This window comes from Diabrotica undecimpunctata, chromosome 9, assembly GCF_040954645.1.
Source record: "Diabrotica undecimpunctata isolate CICGRU chromosome 9, icDiaUnde3, whole genome shotgun sequence".
Taxonomy (NCBI): domain Eukaryota; kingdom Metazoa; phylum Arthropoda; class Insecta; order Coleoptera; family Chrysomelidae; genus Diabrotica; species Diabrotica undecimpunctata.
Genome location: NC_092811.1, coordinates 34,047,614 through 34,074,815, shown reverse-complemented (window position 1 = coordinate 34,074,815; position 27,202 = coordinate 34,047,614). Strand labels below are relative to the sequence as shown.

General features: G+C 34.3%; 2 protein-coding genes across 4 annotated transcripts in view; one reads left to right on the top strand and one right to left on the bottom strand.

Moving 5' to 3' along the window:
• Positions 1 to 3,239: 3,239 nt before the first annotated feature.
• Positions 3,240 to 27,202, bottom strand: part of Gpo1 (glycerophosphate oxidase 1) — a 156,058-nt gene continuing 132,095 nt past the window's right edge. For all 3 annotated transcript variants that reach the window (XM_072543155.1, XM_072543152.1, XM_072543153.1), the window contains exon 13: positions 3,240 to 4,580. In XM_072543155.1, coding sequence (XP_072399256.1) covers positions 4,446 to 4,580 — 135 coding nt within the window. In that variant the 3' untranslated portion in view covers positions 3,240 to 4,445. The remainder of the gene's footprint in view (positions 4,581 to 27,202) is intronic.
• Positions 21,717 to 23,294, top strand: LOC140449360 (radial spoke head protein 3 homolog B-like). Its single transcript, XM_072542503.1, has one exon. The coding sequence runs from the start codon at positions 21,991 to 21,993 to the stop codon at positions 23,170 to 23,172; it is 1,182 nt and encodes a 393-aa protein (XP_072398604.1). The 5' UTR covers positions 21,717 to 21,990; the 3' UTR covers positions 23,173 to 23,294.

The following is a 27,202-nucleotide window of genomic DNA, read 5'->3' as shown; positions in this document are numbered from 1 at the left end:
AGCAGCAGACATCTATAAATCAAAAAGGCCGGGACACTTAACAGACGCTCAAGGAAATCAAATAGTTGATATTGAAGAAACAAAAACAACATGGATGAACTATGTGACAACAACATTTGAAGACGATAAGAATGTCACCATCACACAAAATAAAAATGACGATACCGGACCACCTATTCTCGAAACGGAAGTAGAAGCTGCTATAAACAACATTAAGGAGGAAAAAGCCGCAGAACCAGACGAGTTCTACTCAGAATTTTTGAAAATTATGGATAAAGACGAAGTAAAAAGACTTACATTGATCTTCAACAATATATACCAAAGTGGAAAAATACCCCAACAGTGGCTAAGATAAACTTTTATAACAATCCCTAAAAAACCCAATGCCAAAAAAGGTGAAGACTATCGAATAATAAGCCTTATGAGCCATCTCCTGAAAACTTTTTAAAAAATTATACATAAAAGAATATATAAAAAGTGTGAAGAATACATGACAAACACACAATTCAGCTTCAGAGGTGTGCGACAGGGATGTATATTGTCCCCATTATTGTTCAATACATATTCAGAGCACATTATGAACCTAGCACTAACGGACATAGACGAGGGAATACTTATAAACGGAGAACGATTGAACAACATAAAATACGCTGATGATACTGTCATTTTTGCAGACAGTCTTAACGGTGTACAGACACTTGTCTCCCTGGTGGCAGAAGTAATTTGGGCTTGATTTTAGCATTAAAAAAACCAAATACATGGTTATAAGCAAAAATAGGATACCACCTGGTCAATTACTAGTTAACCAACAACCTATAACACAAATCACCAACTTTTGTTATCTGGGTGCAAACTTAAATGAACAGTGGGACCAATCGACGGAAATTAAGATAAGGTACGAGAAGGCAAGATCAGCTTTCGTCAAAATGAAAAAAACAGCCACGATATAAAATTGACAATAAATGTTCGTTTACTAAAATGCTACTTATTCTCCGTTCTTCTATATGGCGTGGAGTCATGGACCTTAACTGAAGCATCACTGAAGAGACTCGAAGCATTTGAGATGTGGTGCTATAGACGCATGTTGAGGATTTCCTGGATAGACAGAGTTACCAACGAAGAAGTACTACATAGAATGGGTAAAGAGCGCGAACTAGTCATAACCATAAAACGTCGCAAACTAGAATACCTGGACCATATAATGCGCAATGAACAACGATACAACCTACTTCGGACCAAAATTCAAGGTAAAGTGCATGGGAAAAGAGGTCCAGGACGAAGAAGAATATCCTGGCTGCATAACCTGCGAAAATGGTTTAACTTAACCACTACCGGACTTTTCAGGGCAGCAGTCAACAAAGTCAGAATAGCCATGTTAGTGTCCAACATCCGTAACGGATAGGCACCATAAGAAGAAGAAGAAGACTTTTGGACCACTCTGTATATTGTAATCTGAATACTGCATTTATAAGGTTTGTGAGTTTTATAATGGCTTTCTTAGGTAATTGTTGCAGTATTTCTCCTATTAGGTAAAATATCGAAATATTTGTCCTTTTATTCAATCGCATTTATGATACAGGCAAAATACCCCAAGATTGGCTGGAGTCAATATTCATCCCACTACCAAAAAAGCCAAACCCACAACACTGCAATGAGTTCCGTCTGATAAGCCTTATGAGTCATGCAGTAAAAGTCCTACTAAAAATCGTACATAATCGTATCTATAGAAAGTGCGAAACAATCATCGGAGACGATCAGTTTGGATTCAGAGCCGGCATGGGAACGAGAGAAGCCCTGTTCAGTTTACTAGTTCTCGCCCAAAAATGCTACGACCAACAGAAAGATATATTTATATGCTTTATAGACTTCGAAAAAGCATTTAATAGAGTAAGACACGACCTACTATTAGAACGTTTGCAAGAAGTCGGTTTAGATGGAAAAGACATCAAATTCTTAAAAAACTTGTACTGGAACCAAAACGCCAGAGTTAGGATCGAAGGTTCCACATCCGCAGAAGTAGAAATTAGGAGGGGAGTTAGACAGGGATGTGTTCTGTCGCCTCTGCTGTTTAATCTTTACTCCGAGTTTCTATTTAAAGAAGCATTGGAGGATTCCAAGGATGGAGTCAATGTGAATGGCGTAAATATCAACAGTATCAGATACGCCGATGATACAGTGTTAATTGCGGATTCCGACTTAGGTCTACAACGACTCATCGACAAGACCAACTCGACCTGTGAGCAATTTGGTATGAAAATAAACATTAAAAAAACCAAAGTGATGTCAATCCGAAAAAACCAAAACGTACCTCAACCTTGCACAATAAATGGGCACATTTTAGAACAGGTCAATAGATTTAAGTACCTGGGATGTTGGATCGATAGCAGCCTAAATCCTGATCTAGAAATAAGATCGAGAATAGAACAGGCCAGAAAATCTTTCGAAAAAATAAAAAAACTGCTTTGTGATTCTCGAATAAAACTCGAAATTCAACTACGTTTATCAAAATCCTACGTCTGGTCGACTCTTCTATATGCAGTTGAAACGTGGACCCTTAAAACATCAACCGTAAATAAATTGGAGGCCTTTGAAATGTGGATCTACCGGAGAATACTCAAAATTTCATGGACATCGCATACCTCAAACGAAGAAGTGCCGCATAGAATAGGCAAGGAAAGAGAACTTTTTAACACAGTAAAAGTTAGAAAAACATCATACCTAGGCCACATACTGAGAAATAATAAGTACCAATATGCCCAACTTATAGTGAAAGGAAAAATCGAGGGAAAGAGAGGCCTAGGAAGGAAAAGACTATCGTGGCTCAGAAACATCCGACAATGGACAGGGCTAAATTTTGAACAGCTAATAAGAACAGCTGAAGATATAGAAGAGTTTAAAATTGTAGTAGCCAACCTCCATTGAGGAGAGGGCACTTTAAGAAGAAGAAGGTAAAATTTCAAAGTATTTTTGGAATTGATATTGTCTTTGATTACTTTGGTTAATTCTTTAAGGGTAGTAGGCGAACAGATCTGCCTTTTGTTTTTTGTCACGTGGCCACGTTCCATCTTCTTTTCTAATCGGCGGAATCTGTTGCGTTGGTCTGTTTATTCTATTTGTACATTTCCACAACGAGTAGTCAATAGTTTGATCACCTGACAGATCGTTTAGGCAGGTAAGGAAAGTTGTGGGTACCAGGACTTGCTGTAAGGGGGCCAAATATCTCAAATTAAAAAAATATACGATTTGGATAGTTTTATTTAAAACAATAATCAACAAAAATTACTCTATAAGTTGTATATACAATAAATAATGTTTCGAAATAAATACTTAGATGATAACTGATGTTCAGTGGTTTTTGATAATCTAGTTTTTAATGTACGAAAGTGAATTGTTAAGGTATACATTATATTACATCTCTGTCTATTAGGAACAAAGTATCGATGTCTTTACTTCAGTGTACTATATTCCGGTTTTCTAGAGTCTTGAAATGAATGAATAAGCGGTCACTGAGATGTAAGATCACATCTATCGGCTGACTCGATTTCAGTAGTGACTTCTGGCTCTTTGTATTTTATACTGCTGCGTTCGAAATATTTCTGCAGCTGCCGTGTGATTCTATAAAGCAGTAAACTACATTAGAAGTCTGCCTGGCAGCCCAGTGAGTCACCGCACCGACTGAAAGGACATTTTAACGGAAAAAATTCACATATGTCTCATAATACCCGTGTAAGTTGGTAGCACATTATTCAAATTTTTATGTTAAAGTTTGAATATTTGCAGAGTTACAGATAGATATTTTAAAAACGAGAAAACTTGATTTTCAATGCACTGAACAGTAAATAAATTATGAATAAGAGTTTAAGTTGTGTGGAAAGGACGCGTTATTCCTGAGTATTTTTTGTGTAATACAAAAGTAGTAAGAATCGAATCATCAATGAAATGATATGAAACTTTCCGAAAAGTCTAATCTACAACCATGCTTTCATATGATATTAAAATACAAAATTTTAGTATTCTATTTTTGTGGATCAGTTGCAGTTTAATGAACTTGCTAAATAGAATTAAAGCTAATTACGGTAGTAATTAATCGCCATTTATAGTAGATGTACTATATATTTAATAGCTATAGAGCCTGTATGTTATTGCAATTACTAATACGATATGTGTTGGATAACTATACGACATTTGAAGAACAATCGTTTAAGGTGGAAATAAAATACGAAGGAAGAATAGTTTTCCTTACCTGAAATCCTTTGTCATATCTAAAATACCATGCAACTAATAGCAGATGTTAAATAAATAATATCATAAAACTTTTTGATGAAATTTTATAATATTTATACCACGGGGACAAAAATAGAATACCTAGAAGTTTGCCTTTCAAATAAGTATGTCTTTCGTTTCAGTAAATAAGATTTTTAATCATGTCTTTTAATTTGTACGATTTAAAGACCACCTCCACTACGTTCTACTGATACCTTCTTCTTTAGTAATTCTGTTTCTTGCTTGATTTCTTCTAATTCGGCCATTCTCGCGAATCTTGAATAAGCAACGTGTCCAGATTTGATCGCAGACATCATCTAAAAAAGAATGGGAGATTAAAATTTGTTTAAACTTCGTAAAAAATCTGTTATAACACAATCCAAAATGAAAACAAAAAGAGATAGAGAGCAAGCAATGTTGAACTTTAGTATTGATAGGGCTTTTCACATTGTATTTGTATTTGTATTTGTATATAAAAAGTATATTTACCAAGCTTACATTAAAAAAGAGACTATTGACTTTGAAGTGTAAAAGAGATAAAAAACTGCAAGACCATTTTATGAATTTTGACAAAATTACAAGAGAACTGGAAGGTGTAGGTAGTAAGATAGATGAATCAGACAAAGTAGGTATGTAATCTTCTTTTAACCCTTAATGAAAAGTATGAAGCTGTAATTACCGCAATAGAAACATTAAACGCTGAGGTAACTATGGAGTTCGTTAAATCTAGATTATTGGATGAAGAACTGAAGAAATTTGATAAAAACAAAGAATTTGAAGAATTAGGTTTTATTGCGGTGAATTCCATCAATGAAGTTGAAAACCGGAAAATGCCCAGTGGTGTTAATAGTGATGAAGAAATGATGCAAAATGAAGAGACACTTTATCCTGCAATGAACTGTGGGACACTTAATGAGGTACATTTTGTTTTAGATTCAGCTTGTACACACAATTTTTTATTAGATAAACTTGTGGACTATATGATTGATGTAACCCGATTGCTCGATATCTATCAACATATAGAGGATTAAATCTATTATTATCTGATCTATACACCCCAATTTTGACCTTTTTAGAAGGTTGAAAAATTTTCTCATCTGTAAATATTACCCTGTCCCAAAAATCTTGATTATGTAGCTGATGGTATAAAGCAAATATAAGTCTTGATTGCTTCTGTTGTGGTATAAGAGGCTGTTTTTTTTGCTGCAGTTCGGTACCTAAAATGCTATGCTTTCATTCTGCGCCAAGCTGTTTTTCTTTTGGGAAACTGTGACATAATTTTTGCAGTTTTCGCATCTTCAAAAGGATTCTCTTCTAATCTCTCTTAAAGCGTACGATCTTTATGAGTGGTAGACATTTTTGGTCCTCCAGAACCTTGCTTTCTTTCGAGAGTTTCTTGTTCTCTCCATTTTTATTAGTATTAAAAACTGTTCTGATTACGTTAAAATGGTTCGCTACGGCAGATATTGACCAAGCATCTTCTAATTTTGTTACAGTTCTTGCTTTTAGTTCTTTGCTAGCATGTGGAGCCATTTTTTGAGGTTGAACATAATAAGTTATCTGACAAATTTTAAGATTTGGCAGTGACAGTTTTTTTTATTATGACACAATCTTTAGCAATCAAAACACAAATAAAGTTCTATAAGCTAATTTGCTGACTGCGGATAAAGGGGCTCTTATTGGCGTGGTGAGGTATTCTCCAGTGACAAGACCACTTTAACCGTTTTTCAGGTCAACTGGCCAGTTCCTTTTGAGTCTCCTATTGGCTTGGTGTTCTAGCAGAGGTTGGAGTAAGGGTAATCACTATGTGATTCCAGTGCTTCATGGTGCTTCGTGCTGTATTTAGTGATTACATCCTGTACGAACGGGATTCTTAGGTCTTCATGAAGTGTTAGGTTTGACACATACCAAGGTGCATCAGCTATCGTTCGGAGTATTTTTGATTGACATCTTTGAATTATGGCTGTGTTTGACTTTCTCGCACATCTCCAGAGTTGGATTCCACACGTCCAGATATGTTTTATGACGGTTTTGTATACAAGGATTTTGTTTTCAAGGCTCAGTTTCGATTTCCTGCCTACTAACCAGTTTAGATCTTTCATTCTTAGGTCAATTTGTTTCCGCTTCTTAAGAATATGTTCTTTCCAGGTAAGTTTTGAGTCAAGATGTATTCCTAGGTATTTAGTGCTAGAGGATTGGGGAAGTTGGATATTCTTAAGTGAAACTGGGGGACACGGGGCTCTTCTCAAGGTAAAAGTCACTTGGACAGATTTTTTTTCATTCATTTTAATTCTCCACTTGTAAGACCATGTCTCGATTTTATTCAGTTGTACCTGCGGAATGTTAGACGCTATAATTGGATTTTCGTCGGCTGCAAGGATGACAGCATCATCTGGAAACGTGCCAGTAATGGTTTCATTAGTATGTCAGTGACAATGACAGTATGTAAATAATAAGTATTTATCCATTAAAATACACTGCTCAATTTTCTACAAAATACGCTTTAAGAGCCATATCAGTTTTTTTATTAACCAGCTGTACATTCGAAAGAAATTTTACTAAAAATGATTGTCAGTAAGATAATACTTAACAAATTGGAAGCTCTAGTGTCTTACCACAAACCAAACAAACCCACTACATCCAATCGTCTCTGCAATTAGTGTAAAAAGAAAGGACATTGAGTCACAGTTTGCAGAAAATGGATAGCTGTTGGACGACCTCCAAAAACAAAGCTAGAATTCAGCCAAGAAAACGCTAACAATATAAGTCTGATGATAGTTTCAGAAAAAGCATATGCGGTTGATATTGTAAATAAAAATGATGATTGATGGTTTGACAATAGAGACATGTGACCAATTGACCAGAATATTTTGTTACTAAGTAATTGAGTTTTGAATTTTATACATTTAACTTTTGATTTTGTACTCATAAGTCATAAAGGTATTGCTGTTTATATCAAATTTATTGTTTTGTAAGTTCATTTTTTGACCTATACCTATTTACATAATTAATCAAAAGAGGATTTGTCCCCATAGTTTATTCAAAAGAAGTTTGGTCAATACCGGTCGATCAAAACGCGTTTAGTCCATTGAATAAACCTGTTTTTTATAAAATAAGCACATAATGTTTTAATTTTATATTTATTTTTAGTATCCAGAACTACCAATCTATCAGAAAAAAAATTGTCATAACCACAAACATGGACAATAAACAAATAGTTTTTTTGATTTTCTGAACATTTCACTTATGAAGAGTTTCAATCCTAATATTAAATTTAATAATATTAAAGCATCTGGCAAAGATGTTCTTAAAGCACTAGGAAAAGGAACTATTGAAGTAAAATAATTCACTTCTAATCATAAAGAACGAATCATTAAACGCAGTGATGTCTAGTACGTTCCTCAAATTTATAAAAATCTGTTCTCAGTATTAGCAACTCAAGACAAAAATCCAAACTGTGTTTTCACATCTACTGTTACACACTGTCAACTAGAAATTAATAAATAAATTGTTATTACTGGAACAAGAGAAGTAAGAGGCACTTCATTCAAATGTGCCATTGAAACAATGATTTCACAACAAGAAAGATTGAAAGAGATCAACATTGAAGAAGATAATGCTAGTTCCTTGCTGCAGCTGTATTATCAGCGATGGGGACATGATCAAGATGTGAAACATGTGCAAGCAAAGCTAAAGAGTGACCTTAAGATAAATATTAAGCTTGAAAGATACGAATGTGAGCCCTGCATTTATCGTAAAGTCTCCTTTTGGTACAAAAGATGCTGTAGCTTCACCTGAAGAATTAATATCAACTGACATATGTGAAATAATGAAGTAGAGGAAAACCTCAAACCAGATGGACTGATTACATCAAGCAAGTGGCTGGATGCAAAAAACAACAAATAGAAATGAATCAGTGGTCCATTTGAAATGTCTTACAAGGAATTTAGGTATATGATTGTATTTAAAGATTTTTACTCCAAATTCCGTTATTAATACCAGTTACGGGAAAAATCAGAAGCAAAAATTGTTTTGTACACTATGATCGATCATGCTAAAACTTAAGGACATAAGTTTAAGGAAGATAATGGTGGAGAATTCGACAATGAAGACGTCAGAATGATTTCAAGAGAACACGGCATCACTCAAAGGTTAACCGCTCTGTACACACCTGAGCAAAATGGTTCTAGTGAACGAGAAAATTGTGCCATTGTTGAAATGGCCAGAACTAGTTGGTACAGCAATTTATATCCTGAATCGAACAGGAAAGTCAATGGTGAAAGAGAAAAGTCCACATCAGCTATGGATAGAACAGCTAATGCACATGTTCCAGAGCAAACAAGAAAGAAAATGGAGAAAAAGGCAATCAAAGGCTATTTGATTGGTTATTATCGACAAGAAAGATGAAGAATTTGGGTTAAGGAAGAGAATAAGGTAATCTTGCAAAGATATGTTAAATTTTTGGAAAGACTAAACTGATTTTAAGGAACGAGTTTAATTGTCTCTACAAGATAATACCCCCCTATTTATCTCAGAAAATTCTAAAAATGACTATGATGATATACCTAATTCTTAATTAGAATAAAATGAAATCGATGATGAAAGAATCTCACAGAATGGCGAAGAAGATGATGATAACGAATCTGTAGATAAGTTGAAGTCACAGAAGAAGGAGAACGATATAACCTAAGAAATCGTGATCGAATTAAAAAGCCATCATATCTCAACAATAATTATATACTAGTAGCTGAAGATATTCTTTATTCCTCTTCTTCTTAAGGTGCCTTCTCCATTACTGAAGATTGGCTATAACTACAGCAAATTGCTGTCTATCTTGAGCTGTTCTTAGTATCGAATGTGTGTCCATGCCTGTCCAGTCTCTTACATTCTTTAACCAGGAGCATTTTCTTCTTCCTGGACCTCTTCTTCCTTCCACTTTCCCTTCCATTAAAAGTCGTAGAAAGTTGTATTTTTCTCCTCTGTAAATATGTCCTAGATAACTCGTTTTTCTGTGTTTTACAATATTTAGAAGTTCTCTCTCAGTACCCATTCTTCTTAGCACCTCGTTGTTGGTCACGTGCTCTGTCCAAGAGATCTTCAGCATCCTTCGAAAAACCCACATCTCAAAGGCTTCTATACGCCTCATACTTGTAATTCCGAGAGTCCATGCTTCCACTCCATATAGCAATATGGAATAAATAAACGTTTTTACAAATTGGTGTCGGATATCCAACGATAACGTAGAGTTTATTAGGAATTTTTTCATTCGTTGAAATGCGGACCTAGCATATTCTATACGAGCACGTATTTCGACCTCGTGGTCAAGATCGTTTGTTATCCAACAACCAAGATACTGAAATCTTTGTACTGGTTCTATATGTTTGTTATAGATACAAATATTAATGCCGACATTTGGTGCACGTGTAACAACCATTACTTTTGTTTTATTTGTGTTTATATTTAGTCCCAAGCTATCTCCCTATCTGGTTATGACATTCAAAAGTCGTTGTAAACCCTCAGCACTGTCCGCAATAATGACGGTGTCGTCTGCGTATCTTAAGTTGTTTACGTATTCTCCGTTGATTTTTATTCCTTCTTCAATATTTTCGAGGGCATTTTGAAAGATCTTTTCGGAATATATATTTAATAACAGTGGAGAAAGTACACAGCCCTGACGAACTCCTCTTTTTATTGGCAATTCTGCTGTCAGACGATTGTCTATTTTGATCGACGCCATTTGATCCCAATATAGTTTTTTAATAAATGCTACAGTGTTATGGTCTATACCATGTTGTGTTAAGGTTTCTGCGAGTTCTGTGTGTTTTACTCGATCAAACGCTTTTTCGTAGTCGATAAAACAGAGAAACACATCTTTTCGCTGATCTTTCTCAAAACACCTCAAAATAGAAGAAGGCCTTTCAACCGCAAAGGCGTTCAGTCGGCCAGCCGACTGAAGACTGATTTCGGAATAAAAGAAAAACGTGTAGCCGTACGCTAGCTAGGGCCCTGGCCAATCAGCGTACTGTGCGCATCGCTCTTTACCTTATATGGTCAATGAAAGTAATAATAATTTACGATTAATTATTAAAATATTATCAATCTGCTATTGTCCGATTGTCTTAAGAATTGCCTCCACTACTTTGTGAGTAGGAACTCAAATGTATAAATACGAGTGATTTTCAAGAAATCAGCATATGCTAATCACCAGACCTTAACCCGGTTTTGGTCCTTAGCGACCTACTGGGGTTCCCAAGCCGGGAAAACCCAGCCCTTACAGGCTTAGTGCCTCACACTTAACCCTGTAGCTGGTGTTACCATTGTACCTACGAATGTGTGAAGTTTTATTCATCAACTTCAATCCATTGCAAAGGGGAAAACACACCCCAAATAATAATACCTTACATAGTAAATAAAAGAACGCCTTTGTTAAGGCCATATCGACATGGAAGACGTTTCATAATTATATGGAGTAACGAGAACTCAGGGGATATGTATTTACATTTGTATACATATAATAGTCGACATCAAATTAAGGACTTAAAAACCCCCTTTTGTGACAGACGATTCGGAGGGCTCTTTCAGTTTGTCTCCAGCTCCAGTCGAAGTAACTTGAAGTCTTCAGTGCTACGACGAAATTCTTATTCTTCTTCTTCTTATTAGAACGAGAACAGTTACCTGTTATTTTCGTTCAGTCTGGGAGAACACTGTATTCAAAAACACCAATAAAGCTTTTTACAGTTCTTTATTTAAAACGTTTCTTTTGTCTTTTATTTGTACCAGTTGCAGATGGATACGAGGAACACCAGGAGGTGACCTCCACGAAGAGTCCTTATTGGACCGATCGTCTGGCGAGGATTCGGTTGGCCCAAACCACGCAGATTTAACCCAGCGACAGCATGATACATTGCAGCCGAGTTATTAGAATAAGTTGTTAAAATATGGAGACAAGAACTGACAAGAACATGATAAAGTATTTAACCAATCGGATCGTTTTACACCAAAGAATCAAAAGCATGCCCATTAAAAGACTTGTATGAAGGAAAGATCATAAAAAATTTGAAGATTAATAGAGAAATGGAAAAAATTAATCCGTTTTAACAATAGAATATAATATCAAGGTTTGGATATAAGTATATAACATATAGGTCAATATAACTAAAAATTTGAATGGGATTGATGATGGTAAATCTTAGCTATTATAATTTTGTTAATGACAATAAAATACCAAACTGTGCAAAAGTTCAGAGGATAATATATCAAAAATGTACTAAATAAAAACTAGCACACTAAAAATCGAAAATAGTTGCCATGTAAGTATTAATAACATTTCGTATTGATCAAACCGCAACGAACTGGAGTAATGTATTATTGGATATAAATATATAAACAAAATAATTTATAATTACTTTTTTTATATTACTGCTTCAGAAAAAATTAATGGAAATTAGGAAATTAATACAAATGTTCGCGTTCTTAATAGGTGGTATTAATAGATTTTGAAATGAAACTAGCCAGGGAAGCAGGTAAAGGGTTGTAGTTTAATAGAGAAGCTCTGAGTATCCCGTTAGACGAGACCAATAACATTTACTTATAAATTAATTAAATTACCGTTAAGGAATACCTAAAGACCAGAAAAGCATGAAAAATTAACATTAAAGAATAATAGGTAAAAAAGAAATAAATTAGACTTACTCACAATCAATTTAAAAACAATTCAAAGAAATTGCACACCCACAAAATAGTACAACTAATTTCATTCATTGTCATATAACTGTCCTCTTTCTGTATAAAAATTTTTCAATAATTTAACACACATTTCGAAAATATATCTCTTGAATAAATATAAATAACTTTAATAATTTAAATAATATAAACCATCACACTTTCATTTAACAAACAATCACATATACCTTACTCCTATTTCATTTGTTAACATCTCTCCCCTCAAGAAACTTCCTCGTTAACTGTCAGACAGTTACAACATTGACCGAAGATCACCCATTATCAGCAATACAGGATAGTTTTAACTATGTATCACGAATAATTATACAGTGTGTAAAAGCCAAATGGAATAAATTCATTATTAAGGTTACTGTACATATTTATAAAAAATCCCGAACCACGTCAAATTTAAATTATAACTTAACATTCTTTAACATGAAAATTCAACCCCTACCTTCAACCCCCTTAGAATGACAGGTACAACCCCAAATTTTTAAAATAGGAAGTATAGGCTTGTAATATATCGTTTGAAAGGTCTTTTCATTCTCCATTCAAAAATGTTGTCGCTTTCAAGTTTATTAAGATTAATTAAGATAAAATAAATTAAAATCATGTGGTTACCGAAATTCGCTAAAATATACTCAAAACTTATTACCCGTTTAGGTCTTGATAATGAGAAAGCGAACAAAAACCATAGCATTGTGGTTTTTAGATGGTAACCATTAAAAAACTTTATAGAATTTCAGTGGTAACGTTATTTTAACACGCATTAGTAAATTGTTTTATTTTAGTTGTCAGTATTTTAATTTAAGTAAAAAGTTCGTTCAATTCAATTCTGAAAAATGGTTACATTAACGGAAATGCATAAAATAACAGTTTTACAAATGATTGGTTACGGAGATAACACCCGAACACAACAGGAAGTAACTCGCCTATTTCATGAGAAATTTCCTAATTTACAGCTTATATCCCAAGGAACAATAAGTAAAATAGAGAAGCAGTTTTGAAGGTTTGGTCATGTAAGGCAGATAAAAAAAGCAGCTGCTAATGCACTGAGTGATGAACTCAAATTATGGAAGACGATTTTGATAGGAGAACTTTTTTTTGTGAGCAAATGATGGACATGTTGGATAACAATATTATCCAATTAGAAGACGTTATGTTTTCTGATGAGTGTACTTTTTCACTTAACGGTCATGCTAATCGGCAAAATTGCCGCTACTGAGCCACGGAATATCCTCACTGGATGAGAGAAGAACACACTCAATACCCTCAAAAGGTTAATATTTGGGCAGGGATTGTAGGAAACAATATCATTGGTCCCTTTTTCATTGAGGGCAACTTGAATGGCAACAATTATTTGGCACTACTTCAAAATGATGTCATTCCAATGTTGGCAAATTTATATCCTGATCCAGGAAACCCTCAAGTTCCAGCGAATACGATATGGTTTCAGCAGGATGTAGCACCACCACATTACCAACTTAATGTCCGGCAGTACCTCGATACAATATTTCCCAATCGGTGGATAGGGAGGCGAGGATCGATTGAATGGCCAGCGCGATCACCTGATCTTACATTATTAGATTACTTTTTATGGGGATATGTGAAGAGCCATGTGTACAAAACTAAACCTTCTGATTTAAATGACTTAAAAGAACGAATAACGCTTGCCATTATGTCGATCACGCCTGTTATGTTAAATAATGTTAGAAGACAGTTTTATTTGAGATTAGGATGTTGCCAAGACGTTCGCGGTGAACATTTTGAACATCTACTTCATTAAAATTCATAGTTCTTTTTCGTGTTCTACATTTTATTACGTTTTGCATTACATTTTAGTTTTTGATTGTATTGTAGCGAATTTGGGTAACCACATGATTTTAATTTATTTTATCTTAATTAATCTTAATAAACTTGAAAGCGACAACATTTTTGAATGGAGAATGAAAAGACCTTTCAAATGATATATCACAAGCCTATACTTCCTATTTTAAAAATTGGAGGTTGTACCTGTCATTCTAAGGGGGTTGAAGGTAGGGGTTGCATTTTCACGTTAAAGAATGTCAAGTTATAATTTAAATTTGACGTGTTTCGGGATTTTTTTATAAATATGTACAGTAACCTAAATAATGAATTTATTCCATTTGGCTTTTACACACTGTATAAAAACTCTTGTACCAGCATCATTTAATTTACTTTGTACCGTTTGACCTGAAGATGCTTCGCAAATTTTAGAAAGCGAAACCGGTCGTTTTTTGGTAGTCAAATTAAATTGATTGTGAGTAAGTCTAATTTATTTCTTTTACCTATTTGAAATGGACCCACACAAGCAACACATTCATGATTAAAGAATAAATAAAGACAGGAAAAGTAAAAAATTTTGTACGTATTAGAAAAAGTCTTGAAATTCGGACGCTTAACCAGAACGGTCAAAAAGATTATATATCAGACATTATACCGGGTGGTGAATTGTCAAACAGGCCATAGGAAACTCGATGGGAAATTATAAATTGTTGAATTTCTGCGTCCCCAATTATTTTACATCAAATTTCTTCGTCTTCTTCTTCTTTTTATGGAGATATGACTCTGTCTGTTTTTCAATGTGCCAAAGTGCTCGTTTTCGTGGTATTCTTATTTATTCTATTTATTGTCATTTGGCTTATATGATCGTTCCATTCTACTTTGTGTCAGGTCGTGTTTCTGACGCGTATGTCATTATTGGTTTGATGACTGTGTTGTAAATTCTGTTTGCTCTATTCACTTGATCTTCCACTTCAGTTTCAAGCTTTCCGTAGCTAGATAATGTGATGCCTAGATATTTAAACTCCATCGCTTGTTCTATTATCTGACCTTCCAGCTCCAATTTACATCTTAGTAAATTTGCTGTTATAACCATGCATTATATCTTTTTTGGGGAAATTAACATGTTAAATTTTCTGGCGGTTATATTAAATTGGTGCAGCATACGTTGTAAATCATCTTCACTTTAAGAGAGTAGTATTGCGTCCTCTGAATAGCAGATTATTTTAAGTTTTTTTCTCTCATTTTGTATCCTTTTTTAGTTCTTACTTTTTTATTATTTCATCCATATTCGGATTGAACAATAGAGGACCCAGGAAATCTCCCTGTCTTATCCCATTGCTAGTTGCAATAGGGTCGGTTAGTTCTTCTACTTTTACTTTTATTGTGTTGTTTTGGTAGATATTTTCGATCGTTTTGATTATTCCCAGAGGTATCTCTCTTGCGTACAATAAGTGGATAACGTCCTTTAATTTGACCCTGTCAACTTCCTTCTTAAGGTCCACGAAATATAGATATGCCGGTTTTTTGTATTCTAACAATTTATCTTGCACTTGCCTTATTATAAATATAGCGTCGGTGCATGATCTTCCCGACCTAAAACCTTGTTGTTCTTCTGCTAGTGTTATAATTTCATTCAGTTTATTTGTTATCACTTTGGTTCTTAATTTTAGTGTTGTGTTTAATAAATTAATTCCTCTGTAATTTTCCGGGTCCGATTTGTCTCCCTTTTTGAAGAGAAGTATTAGCATGCTTGATCTCCATTCTTGAGGAATTCTGTTTTGTTCTATTATTTTTTGGATTAGTTTTAATAGTTGTTTGTTCAGATCTGGTCCTCCGTACTTTAGGAGTTCGTTCGGTATTGTGTCCTCTCCTGGTGATTTTCTATTTTTTAATTTCCTTAATGCTTTCTTTACCTCTCTCTCCTCAATATTTCTTCGTTTGTCTTCACTTCTGGTGTTGGTAGTTCATTATCGTCACCTTTAGCAAACAGGGATCGAAAGTAGTCTACCCATGTTTCCTTCTTAATGTGTTTCGTTTTTATTAGTTCTTTCATCTCTGTTCTTTGTCCTCTGATCATTCTTTATATTCCTTTTTGTGTTCCGTATAAGTCGTGTTCCATCTGTTTTGAAAAGCTTTGCCAGTGTCCCCCTTTTATTTGTCTAACTAAAGTATTCGTTTCATTTCTGATTCGTTTCTAGTGGTTATATGCCTGTTGTGTTTGTTGTGTACTGTATTGTAAAAAACGCTTTCTTCTTTTCTTCACATTTTGTCTTCACTTTCTCTTTAAACCATGGTGTTTTCTTTTTTGGTATTTTAGTGTTCGTTACTTTCCACTCTCCGAGGGATTCTGTTGCTACGTAAATGTTATTTTTGAGTTTTTCCCAGCTTTCCTCGATGTTCTCTTTTTCTCTTTTTCTTTTTCTGTATAAGTATTCCGTGGATTCCGTATCTAGTTTTTCGACTTTGATTTTTGTTTATGTTGGCGTCGCTCTCTTGTGTGTGAAGTATTTCAGGACGAGTCTTATTTTACATAAAACCAGGCTATGGTCGCTATTTACATCTGCTGAGTTGAGGAATCTTACGTCGATTATTTCGATATTTCTGTTGGTTATAACATAATCTATCATAGATTTTTGTCCACGGGTGTTTTTAAATGTATAATTGTGCAGAAGTTTATGATCAGTTCTCCATTTCCGTTTTTAATATCCTCCCCCAATTTTACCTTTCAAAATGCATTGGAGTAGCTCGTATCTGCCTTGATTTCTCATTATATGTCTCAAGTACTGCAGCTTACGGCCATTTACGATGTTAACTAAATCCGTGGCTGTGTTCATCCTTCGTAGTACTTCGTGACTTTAATTGGTGAGTTTGTCTGTCCACGGTATCTTCAGCGTCCTTCTGTATAACCATAGCTCAAAAGCCTGAAGTTTTGATAGGGTTTCCGCCTTCAATAACCACGTTTCTACACATGTACGTGGCGAAAATATATTGGCAGCAATTCTCGTTGTCTGCCCATTCGATTTAATACTTCGACATTTGTTGTGTGATTTGTCCAGGGAATTTTAAGTAGTCTTCTAAATACCCACATTTCAAAGGCCCCCAATCGGTATAGTAAAGGTATAGCAAACCATGGGTATAGTGAACTTATTTACAATATTTACAAAAATGCCACTATGATTGTTAAGATACACGATAAAACTCGACCACTAAAAATAAAACGGGGGATAAGGCAAGGAGATACATTGTCACCGAAATGACGAACGGTCTATGCTCGGGTGACGTTGCGGGACCGAATAAGAAACGAAGATCTGCGAAGAACGACGACTATTGTTGATGTTGTGAAACGCATAGCGGAACTTAAATGGAATTGGGCAGGCCATGTAGCGAGAACACATGACTCACGATGGACGAGCAAAATTACACATTGGAGGCCAAGAGCAGACAAACGTAATAAAGGAAGACCACCTACAAGTTGGGCTGACGACATCAGGCGTATCACCAAAAATTGGCAACAAAGAGCACACAATCGCAAAGAATGGGGTAGTTTAAAAAAAGCCTATGTCCAGCAGTGGAAGTGATAAATAAAGGCTGGATGATGATAATGATAATGATGACAGCATCTTCAAACTACGTCTTCATAGTATCAATCCGGTTCCAAGGCTGTACATTATTTCTTTGAGTAGTATTTGTTTTTACGACTGGTAGGTTGCTAACCGTGGGTAGCAGGTAGATATATATATATATATATATATATATATATATATATATATATATATATATATATATATATATATATATATATATATATATATATATATATACCCGGTATTTAGGCGTTCCACGCCCTTCCGGTAGGGATCTATGGAGGAGTATCACCTAGCCGCAAGCCCTTATCTCTTGCCGTACTGCTCCACCATAGGCCGATCAGATACCAGCCTATTCTAGACTAAGCCGCAGATTCATTTTAGAATTTTAAACTACTGCGTTAGCCTTTTTGTTTGCTATTCACCGAGCCGGGGATTTGAACTGACATCTCTCGCATTGAAGCGAAGGAGAAGCCAGCCGCCCAGCCCGCTTGGCTATCCGATCGACGGGTAGCAGGTAGATACTCTTTACAATCCCGGTAAAGACAGGTCTGCTTCAGGGATGCGCCCCTGCCCACGCGAGCTCGGCTTTTTCTCCCAATCCTTTTCCGGGAGAGAAACGGATCCTAAGCCCTAAATCCTACCCACCAACCCAGACCTACCCAAATCCTTCCCTTCCCTCCTTAACCCGCACTGGACCAGCGTGAGGAGATAACGGTCCAAACCTTTAAGTCAATGTACAGGACAAAAAAGAAAAGGCCAGTGCCCAGCACTTCCCAGAGACTTGATCACGACAGCGATCAAACAACTAACGGAAGGGGGGGTGCTAAGAATCCCTGGGTAAGACCCGGCTACCACAAGATGACAATTTGGCTATGCTCCTACAATATTCGAACACTGACGGACGAAAATAGATTCCCAGAAATAGAAAGTAAACTAAAGGATATAAAATGGGATATCCTTGGTATATACGAGACCAAAAGAAAAAGTGATGAGTATATAATACTAAAAAATGGCACACATTTTATGCATAAAGGTGGCGAATACACGGGAGTGGGATTCTTGGTAAACCAAAGCCTCACACAGTGTATCGAAGAATTCAAGCCCATATCAGACAGAGTAGCATATCTCATCATCAGGATTAATAAAAGAACCACTCTGAAAGTGATCCAAGTGTACGCTCCGACCAAAAGCCACGACGATGAAGAAAAAGAAATATTTTATGATTAAATAAGAACAGCTATAGATACAAATAAAGCAAATTACGAAATACTATTAGGAGATTTTAATGCTAAATAGGGCAAAAAAGAGGAAGATTACGAACATTTAATTGGTAACTATGGCTACGGGAAAAGAAACGATAGAGGAGAAATGCTTCTCAATTTCATGAATGAACATAACATGTACTCAATGAACTCCTTTTTCAATAAAAAACCAAGCAGAAAATGGACATGGATGAGCCCCGATAAAAAGACAAAGAATGAAATAGATTATATCTTAACGAAGAATAGAAACCTAGTAGAAGACGTATCAGTATTAAATCAGTTTGACCTAGGAAGCGATCATAGACTAATAACAACAAAACTAATAATTAACAAAAAACTAGAAAGAAAAAGAATACATAAAAAAAGATACAAATGGACATCTGAAGAAATCAAAAATAGTGAATTTAATAAAAAGATAGCGCATGCATTAAATCAAGTTAGCATGCAGCAGATAAACTCCAATGATATTGATGATTTGAATAACCTTATTACTGAAACAGTGAATAAAAGCCATCTGCAACTGAAAAAACCAAAAACAACATACAATGAATTAGACAAAGAAATATTACAACAAATAAAAAGAAGGAAGATCTTAAATAAATCTAACAAAAGGGGAACCGACGAATATAGAGAACTTAATAGGCAGATCAGAAAAGGAATCAGACAACAAAAAAGAAAAGAAAACGAAAAATTAATAACAACAACTATTGAAAAAAATAAGAGTATGAAGGACGACGTCAGATGATATCATTAATGGGAAAAGACGAAAATGAAATCACAACCAGAGAAAACATACTGACACGAATAGAAGAATTTTACACAGAACTTTACAGAACACATCAACAAGATGATGAGATGAGACCAGCACGGAAATTAATAAAAAATGTTGGATCAGAAATAATGCCAAAAGTAACAATTTCAGAGGTAACTACAGCATTGGAAAACATGAAGAGAAATAAAGCTGCAGGAGAAGATAGAATTACCACAGATATGATATTAGAAGGAGGTAAGGAACTAATTGCAATTGTAACTAAGCTTGTGGACAGTTGTTTACATCAGGGCAAAGTCCCTAAGAGCTGGAACAACTCTAAAGTAATCTTATTACACAAGAAAGGTGATAGTCGAAAATTGGAAAACTACAGACCCATCAGCCTACTGTCACACCTGTTTAAAATACTCACCAAAGTCATAACTACTCGACTAACAAGGAAATTAGACGAATACCAACCATATGAACAGGCAGGTTTTAGAAAAGGCTATTCAACTTCCGATCACCTGTTAACCACAAAAATATTAATAGAAAAATGTAACGAATACAAGTTTCCAGTTTTCCTAGCATTTGTAGACTACGAAAAAGCTTTCGATACCATAGAACACACGGCCGTAATAAACGCAATGCAAAATTGTAGAATAGACAGCAGATATATTAACTTAATAAAAGAAACTATGAACCAAGCTACAGCTACATACTACCTAAATGAAAATGAACACACGAACCCTGTACCATTAAACAGGGGAGTCAAACAGGGAGATACCTTATCACCTAAACTGTTCACCTTAGTTTTGGAGGACGTTTTTAAAAACCTAAATTGGAAATATAAGGGAATAAACATCAATGGCCGCTACCTCAGTAATCTACGATTTGCAGATGACATAATCCTGATCTACAAGAAATGCAAACCATGCTTTTAGAACTACATACCGAATTTTCTAAAATAGGACTGAAAATGAATTTAAACAAAACAAAAGTCATGCACTCCGAAGACACCGTGACAATAATAAACGATAAAGTTATAGAAAAAGTTAAAGAATATATATACTTAGGACAAAAAATAATACTAAATAGGGAAATTCAAACTGAAGAAATAAAAAGAAGAAGAAAGTTAGCTTGGGCAGCATTCGGTAAACTGAAATATATACTCAGAAATCAACAAATTTAATTATATCTTAGATCTAAAGTTTTTGATGCATGCATTATCCCGATATTAACTTATGCGGCACAAACATGGACAATCACAAAAAAGAATATGAATATACTTAGAGTCACTCAACACGCGATGGAAAGAGGAATGCTGGGTATATCACTTAAGGACAAGAAAACAAACACATGGATAAGACAGAAAACCAAACTCACCGATGTGGTGCAAAAATCATTAAAGTTGAAATGGGAATACGCTGGACATGTAGCTAGGTGCGACCTAAACAAATGGCACAGATCAATTTTAATCTGGGGACCATACCAACACAAAAGACCCAGAGGCAGACCTCCTATGAGATGGACAGATGATCTGAAAAGGACTGCCGGGAAAAATTGGCTACAAGTAGCGTACAATAAAAAACAATGGAAAGGAAGACTTGAAGAGGCTTATGTTCAGATGTGGACGTGAATGGCTAGACGAAGAAGAAGAAGAAGAAGGTTGCTAACTTTGCCAATCATCCTCCACATTTTATCTGGGCTTGGGACCGGCTGTGATAAACGCAGAGTTAATCAATCCACCATAGGCAGTGTTCAAATACTAAGAGATAAAAAGTTGTTAACTCGGTATTTCATTCCATTGACATTTTTAATTCAATATTATATTACCAAAAAGTTGGGTGAAAAGGTATGGAGACCCCCTCTATATGTAAAAAAATCTAGAAAAAACTCTGCGCCATTCGGTTTTATTGGCCATGGCATGCTAGCACATAAATAGTATTCAATAAATTTTCATAAAAAAGTTTTAAAATATTTTGAAGCAATAATAAAAAATTCGGTTTTATTTTGTAATTTTAACACCCTGTAACATTTTGTTATGGATGCACTTTTACATAAAGGTAAGTTAGGCCAAATCGAATTATTTTCAACGATAAAAATCTTGTTATATTTTATGACCAATCTTTTTGTTCGACCCTGTATATTTGTTGTATTACAAAGGAGTTATAATAATAGAACACAATTTTGTATATTAAAAATAATATATTATATGCTACCCCTTTAATAAAACATGGGAACGCTGTTCCCAAAATGTCTTATTGATCAAACATTTCATACTATAAACGTCACAAATCTTTATAAACTGGACGCAATTTTACGTAAATAAACCACCGAAACAGTGAAAGTGTTTATATTTTTAACATAAATGGAACTATACCAGTGCTTGAAAGCAACAATAAATAACTATTGACCAAAAAGTTAAATAAATGAGGAAAAAAAGACGAAAATCATACTTTAACGTTCGATTTTTCTTGTTGACTGTTGGTGGCTAGTGTAAAAAGAATATATCTATAGTTAATATAGCAGTTAAAATTAAGTTTTTGACATTTTTTTAAATGTCATTATGTGACTTGTGTACCTGAAATATACTTTTATAATGACCCTTGAAGACAGACCTATTTTACGAAGACAAAGGGTCCATAACAAAGTGCCCTCCAAAGATAATCTCGACGGAAATTCTAATGATGGAAGCGCAGGTAACCTTGCTAAAAATGAATACATATTTTCCAGTTCTCCGAGAGCGCTTTATACCAACAGAAAAATGTACAAAGGTGGAGATATACCGTACGGTAATGTTATGTTCGAGAGACGAGTGTTCAGGGGAAGTAATTTTGGAGTCAGTAAATGTGAAGGAGATGGTGAGTCGGCTGCTGCAAGAGCTGCGGAAGCCCAAAGAAGAGCCAAGGCTCGTGCAAGAGCGAAGAATATGACAAGAAACAGTCTACGGTTGGGTTCTCCACCAGCAGTAACAGGGAGAAGACATGAACGAATACAAACTGAAAATTATTTAGAAGAAATATTTGTAAATCCCCCCGTCGCAGACGTTTGTACCCAAACGGACCTCTTTTTAGAAAGGCCTGTTTCGCCCTTCTACGTTCCCGCCAAAACAGGAGCCGACGTTGAGACGCAAATTTATCCAGGTGACCTATTTGATTTCGATCTAGAGGTTCAACCCATATTGGAAGTGCTGGTGGGAAAAACAGTTGAACAATCATTAATAGAAGTGCTCGAAGAAGAAGAAATTGCAGCTCTCAAAGAACAACAAAGAAAATTCTTGCAAATCAGAGCTGCTGAAACGGCAGAAGCACTCCGCTTGGAAGAGAGAGAAAAACGATTAGTTAAAGAAAAAGAGAGAAGAATGGCTGAGTTGGAAGAAGGTCTTAAGAGCCAAAAAGAAATGGAAGAACGTATAGCCGCAGCTGTTCTAATGCAAGGCTATATGGCAAATCTCCTTCCTTCAGTATTAGAAGGTCTCGAATCAGAAGGTTGCCTTGTAGATACGGTTAAACAAGACTTAGAAGATTCATTTATGCCTTGGTTGTTAAAGGAAGTGACAGTAGAGTTACAAGAAATGGTTAGCAGTAGAGATATTCTTGCAGATATAGTAAGAGAGGTTTTAGAAACGCGCGCCGAAATATATACGGCATTCGATAAAGACGTTGTTGAGATCGGTGAAGAATCCACAGATCCCATTCAAGACGAGCTTTTACAGGACCACATTAAGTTACAGGATGAGATTAGAAAGAATTTAGAAGAAAAACCAGAAGATAATCAATAACAGTGCAATTGATATAACCTAAAGTTTACAAAACTATAAAAAATTTATAAATTTATACAAGTGTTATAAATCAAATAAATATAGTTATTTTGTTTTTGTTAGAAGATTGTGGTTTTATTTTAAAATAAGCTGGGTAAGTAAAATATTGTTCTGATCAAGTTTGTTATTAAATTTGCTACATACTACAGCTGAATAGCTCATCATGATCTAAAAAATCAAATTTATTGTTATACAGGGTGATTTATTAGTGTGATAAAACTCAGTAGATCCGCTAGAATAATATACAGCAATAAATAACAAAAATTGTAGGCAACTTTGATGTTCACATTACAAAATGAGTTAAAATGTTAGAGGATGTTAGATAGCATACTAGCAGACCAAGCCACCAAGTTTTTTTAATGGAAAATCCTGTATTTTATTTTATATTCGAAATTTTCTTCACTTCTACATCATAACAATATAAAATGTTAAGTTATACAGGGTATTTACAAAGTTATAACCAATTTTTTATGAAAATTGTAACAAGTTTAACGCCCTGTATAATTAAAAAGAAGCACAATAACAATTATCTACTGCTGCAATATTTTTTTTAGATTGTCAAAATTTTCAAAAATGATCATTATTGCTAATTTTCTTTATATCGAATACAGTGTGAGCCAAAACGCAAGTACATTATTTTCTCAGTAATTTTAAATAGAACACCCTGTATTTTATGTCACTATCGAAAGTTCCATGACCATACTTCAATTTTTATTTAATATTTCTTACGTCTAGATTTATAAGTTTTTGAGTTATTTTTATTTTTCAATGGATGTGTTGTGTATACTTAATATCTATTTCATCTATTTTATTGGGATTAGCCATCACCTTGGATTAAACATTTCAGCTCATTCTAATCCTCCAATTTTGTTAATGTTTTGAAGCCTGTCTTCCAACTTACCTCTTACATTCAGTTTTGGCCTTCAAAATTAACCGAACAAGATGATATTTTTGAAGTTATACTTCTATATGCGCGTTCGACGTTGGGATTTTGTACGAGAGTGAATCGGCAAAATCATTACATATGTACGATATAGGTAAGAGAGAGACAGAAGATATATTTTCTCTCTCTTTCTCTTTCGAGAATAAAAATGTTCCTTTTGTATATATATATATATATATATATATATATATATATATATATTTAATATTTATTAATATTATTGTTATTTTATATTAATTCGGTAGATATATACATTTGGCCAAAGTCTTTTACGAATAAATATTCTTCCTGGAACTTCTATGATTCGTAATAACCTTTCCATTTTTGGAATACAATAAATAAATAAACACAAATATAAAATACAACCAAAAAACTGACATCTTAATAATGTTCTTGTCAAATAATGACATTGATTAGCCACCTTATTATTTAAGGTTACTGGTCGAATGAGTTGAAGCGCGGTATTTAGAACCAGAAGTCGCGAGTTCGATCCCAATGAGGGAATCTATTTTTTTAATTATTATGTTCTGATTTTTGTCACTTTGGTTTTAAAAATCAAAGAATGAAAAATCATAATATCTCTTTTAATATTGTTTCGATAATTTTATACAATATTTAATTTTCCAAACTATTTTATTTACCATTGAATATTTAGTACATATAGTAGTCATGGGCGTAGAGATGAAAGGGACAAATATAATGATTGTTATTTTAAATTTCTTTTATTTATATGTTTATATGTATGGATTTAAATCTCAAAAAAGGTCGATTTTATTTTTAATTTAAGATTTTTTGGAATATATATGATACTAAACGTTATCCATCTGGGAAGAAAGAGTTATTCTTTCACCAAGAGTTAATTTAATTTCAAGATTTTCAAGATTTCACAATTCAGTGGGGATTTAGTAATGATTGTGCTGATTGACTCCCATATAAATTTGTAACGGCGAACGCGTGTATAGAAGTATAACTTCTACCGGCACTCCCACTGGACTGTCACACCCGTTTTTTTATATCTTAAAAGACGTCCCGAGTATCTGACCTTTTTTCTTTTAATTTCGTGAATAAATCCTCGAATAAATCAAAACATCAAATACCAAAATTAAAATGTGCTTAAAATCTTATCAGTCCTTATCAGTCTTCAATAGCGTTGATCCTTACCTTCAATTTACATGTGAATTGGAGGTTGATAACAGCATACCGTTTTTGGATATGCGAATCATACGCACACATAGTAACACATTGGGCACTACGTGGTACAGGAAAGAAATGGCGAGCAACCGGTTCTTAAATTACCACTCTACACACCCAATGAGATACAAACATAATCTTGTACAAGCTCTTAGCTTTAGAGTACACACGTTGACCCATACGCGGTACAAGAGGGAATCTTTGGATTTACTCAAATACATTCTCATTGATAACTCTTACCTCATATCCATCATCAACAGATATCTTTTCTCTAAAAGCTATGGTCATTCTATTTCGGAAGCACCTAACGGTGCAATACTAGCCTCCATATCCAATAGCATACAGACGAACAATTCCCCGTTAACCCCAAAACCAGCCACAAAATATGCTTCTCTTCCCTATTTCCCACAAATTACTAACAAGCTCACTAAACTATTCAAAAACGTACCCGTCAAAATATCCCTAAAAAATACTAAAACCATAGGAAAGTTATTCACTAAGTCTAAAACTCCACTAAGCTCGTTAGAGCACACTAATGTTGTCTATCAGATACCCTGTGCAGAATGCAACTCCTGCTACATTGGCCAGACCAGTCGGTCGCTTCTAGGACGTATAACTTCACACAAAAGCGACATTTGACTTTACAAACTCTCTTGTGCCCTTGCACAACACGCCATTTCCACCAAACATCACATTGACTTCACAAATACCAAAATACTGGCGAAACAAAATAACCATCAGAAACGCTCCTTAATTGAAATGTGTGAGATCCTCAAGAACCCATCTGCAATAAACTATATATATCAAATATTTCCGGCATACAAATCCACCAGTCCAACTAATCATTCAATGACCCCTGTAGAAGTTCATAATTGTCTCAAACCTTGGAATTTGGTGACATATGGCCCTTAAAAAATTTTCGGTATCGTGTCACGTCGTTTGCATAGAATAAATCAGTGCTTTGTTTGTCTTTAGTGGAGAACCATCTCTAAATGAAGCCAAATGTCCGGTTAAAATTTTTTAAATCTTCGTATCTACGAATATGAACATTATTTTCTGCAGAGTTTGTGTATTTTTTGTTTTTTTTTTGTTAAGTTATTAACATTATTTTCTGCATAGTTTGTGTGTTTTTTGTTTTTTTTTTGTTAAGTTAGTTTTGAATAATGAGTAAAGTTCACAGTACATAATATAAAAACATCGATAATATACTACATATTGAGTTGTAAGTTATAAACTTTTAACATCTGTATTTCTTATAAACTCTATGTCATCTATTGTATTTTAGAGAACTGATGAAGCTTTAAAAATATAAAGCGAAACGTCTTCGATAAACTTATGAAGTAGCTGACTTCTTTTTTTATTCGCCAATTTGAATTACCGATTTAACCTCTGAATTCACATATATATATATATATATATATATATATATATATATATATATATATATATATATATATATATATAGTGTGTCCGTAAAATATGGAATAAATTCGATATTTCCTAAATGAAAAGCCTTTTTAAAAAAATCTAAATCACGTCGATTTTTAAATTTAATGTTCTACATTTTACAATAAAATTTATTATACAAGATGATACACATTACTGTGATGACGTCATCGGCTCTTTTTTAAATTTAACACCCTGTATTTTAGAACATTTTTAGATCGATAAAAATGAGCTGATTTCAAAAAAGTATAATACTCGGGTCTAATGGATATAATTTGAAAGATATGCGTTTGGAAAATAAATTATTTATTATCAATTGCAAAAAAATAGCCTACTTCTAGTTTTTTTTTGGTAAAGTGTAATTATTTTTAGTAACGTTCAATAACAATTAAGTAGTACAATAATTGTATT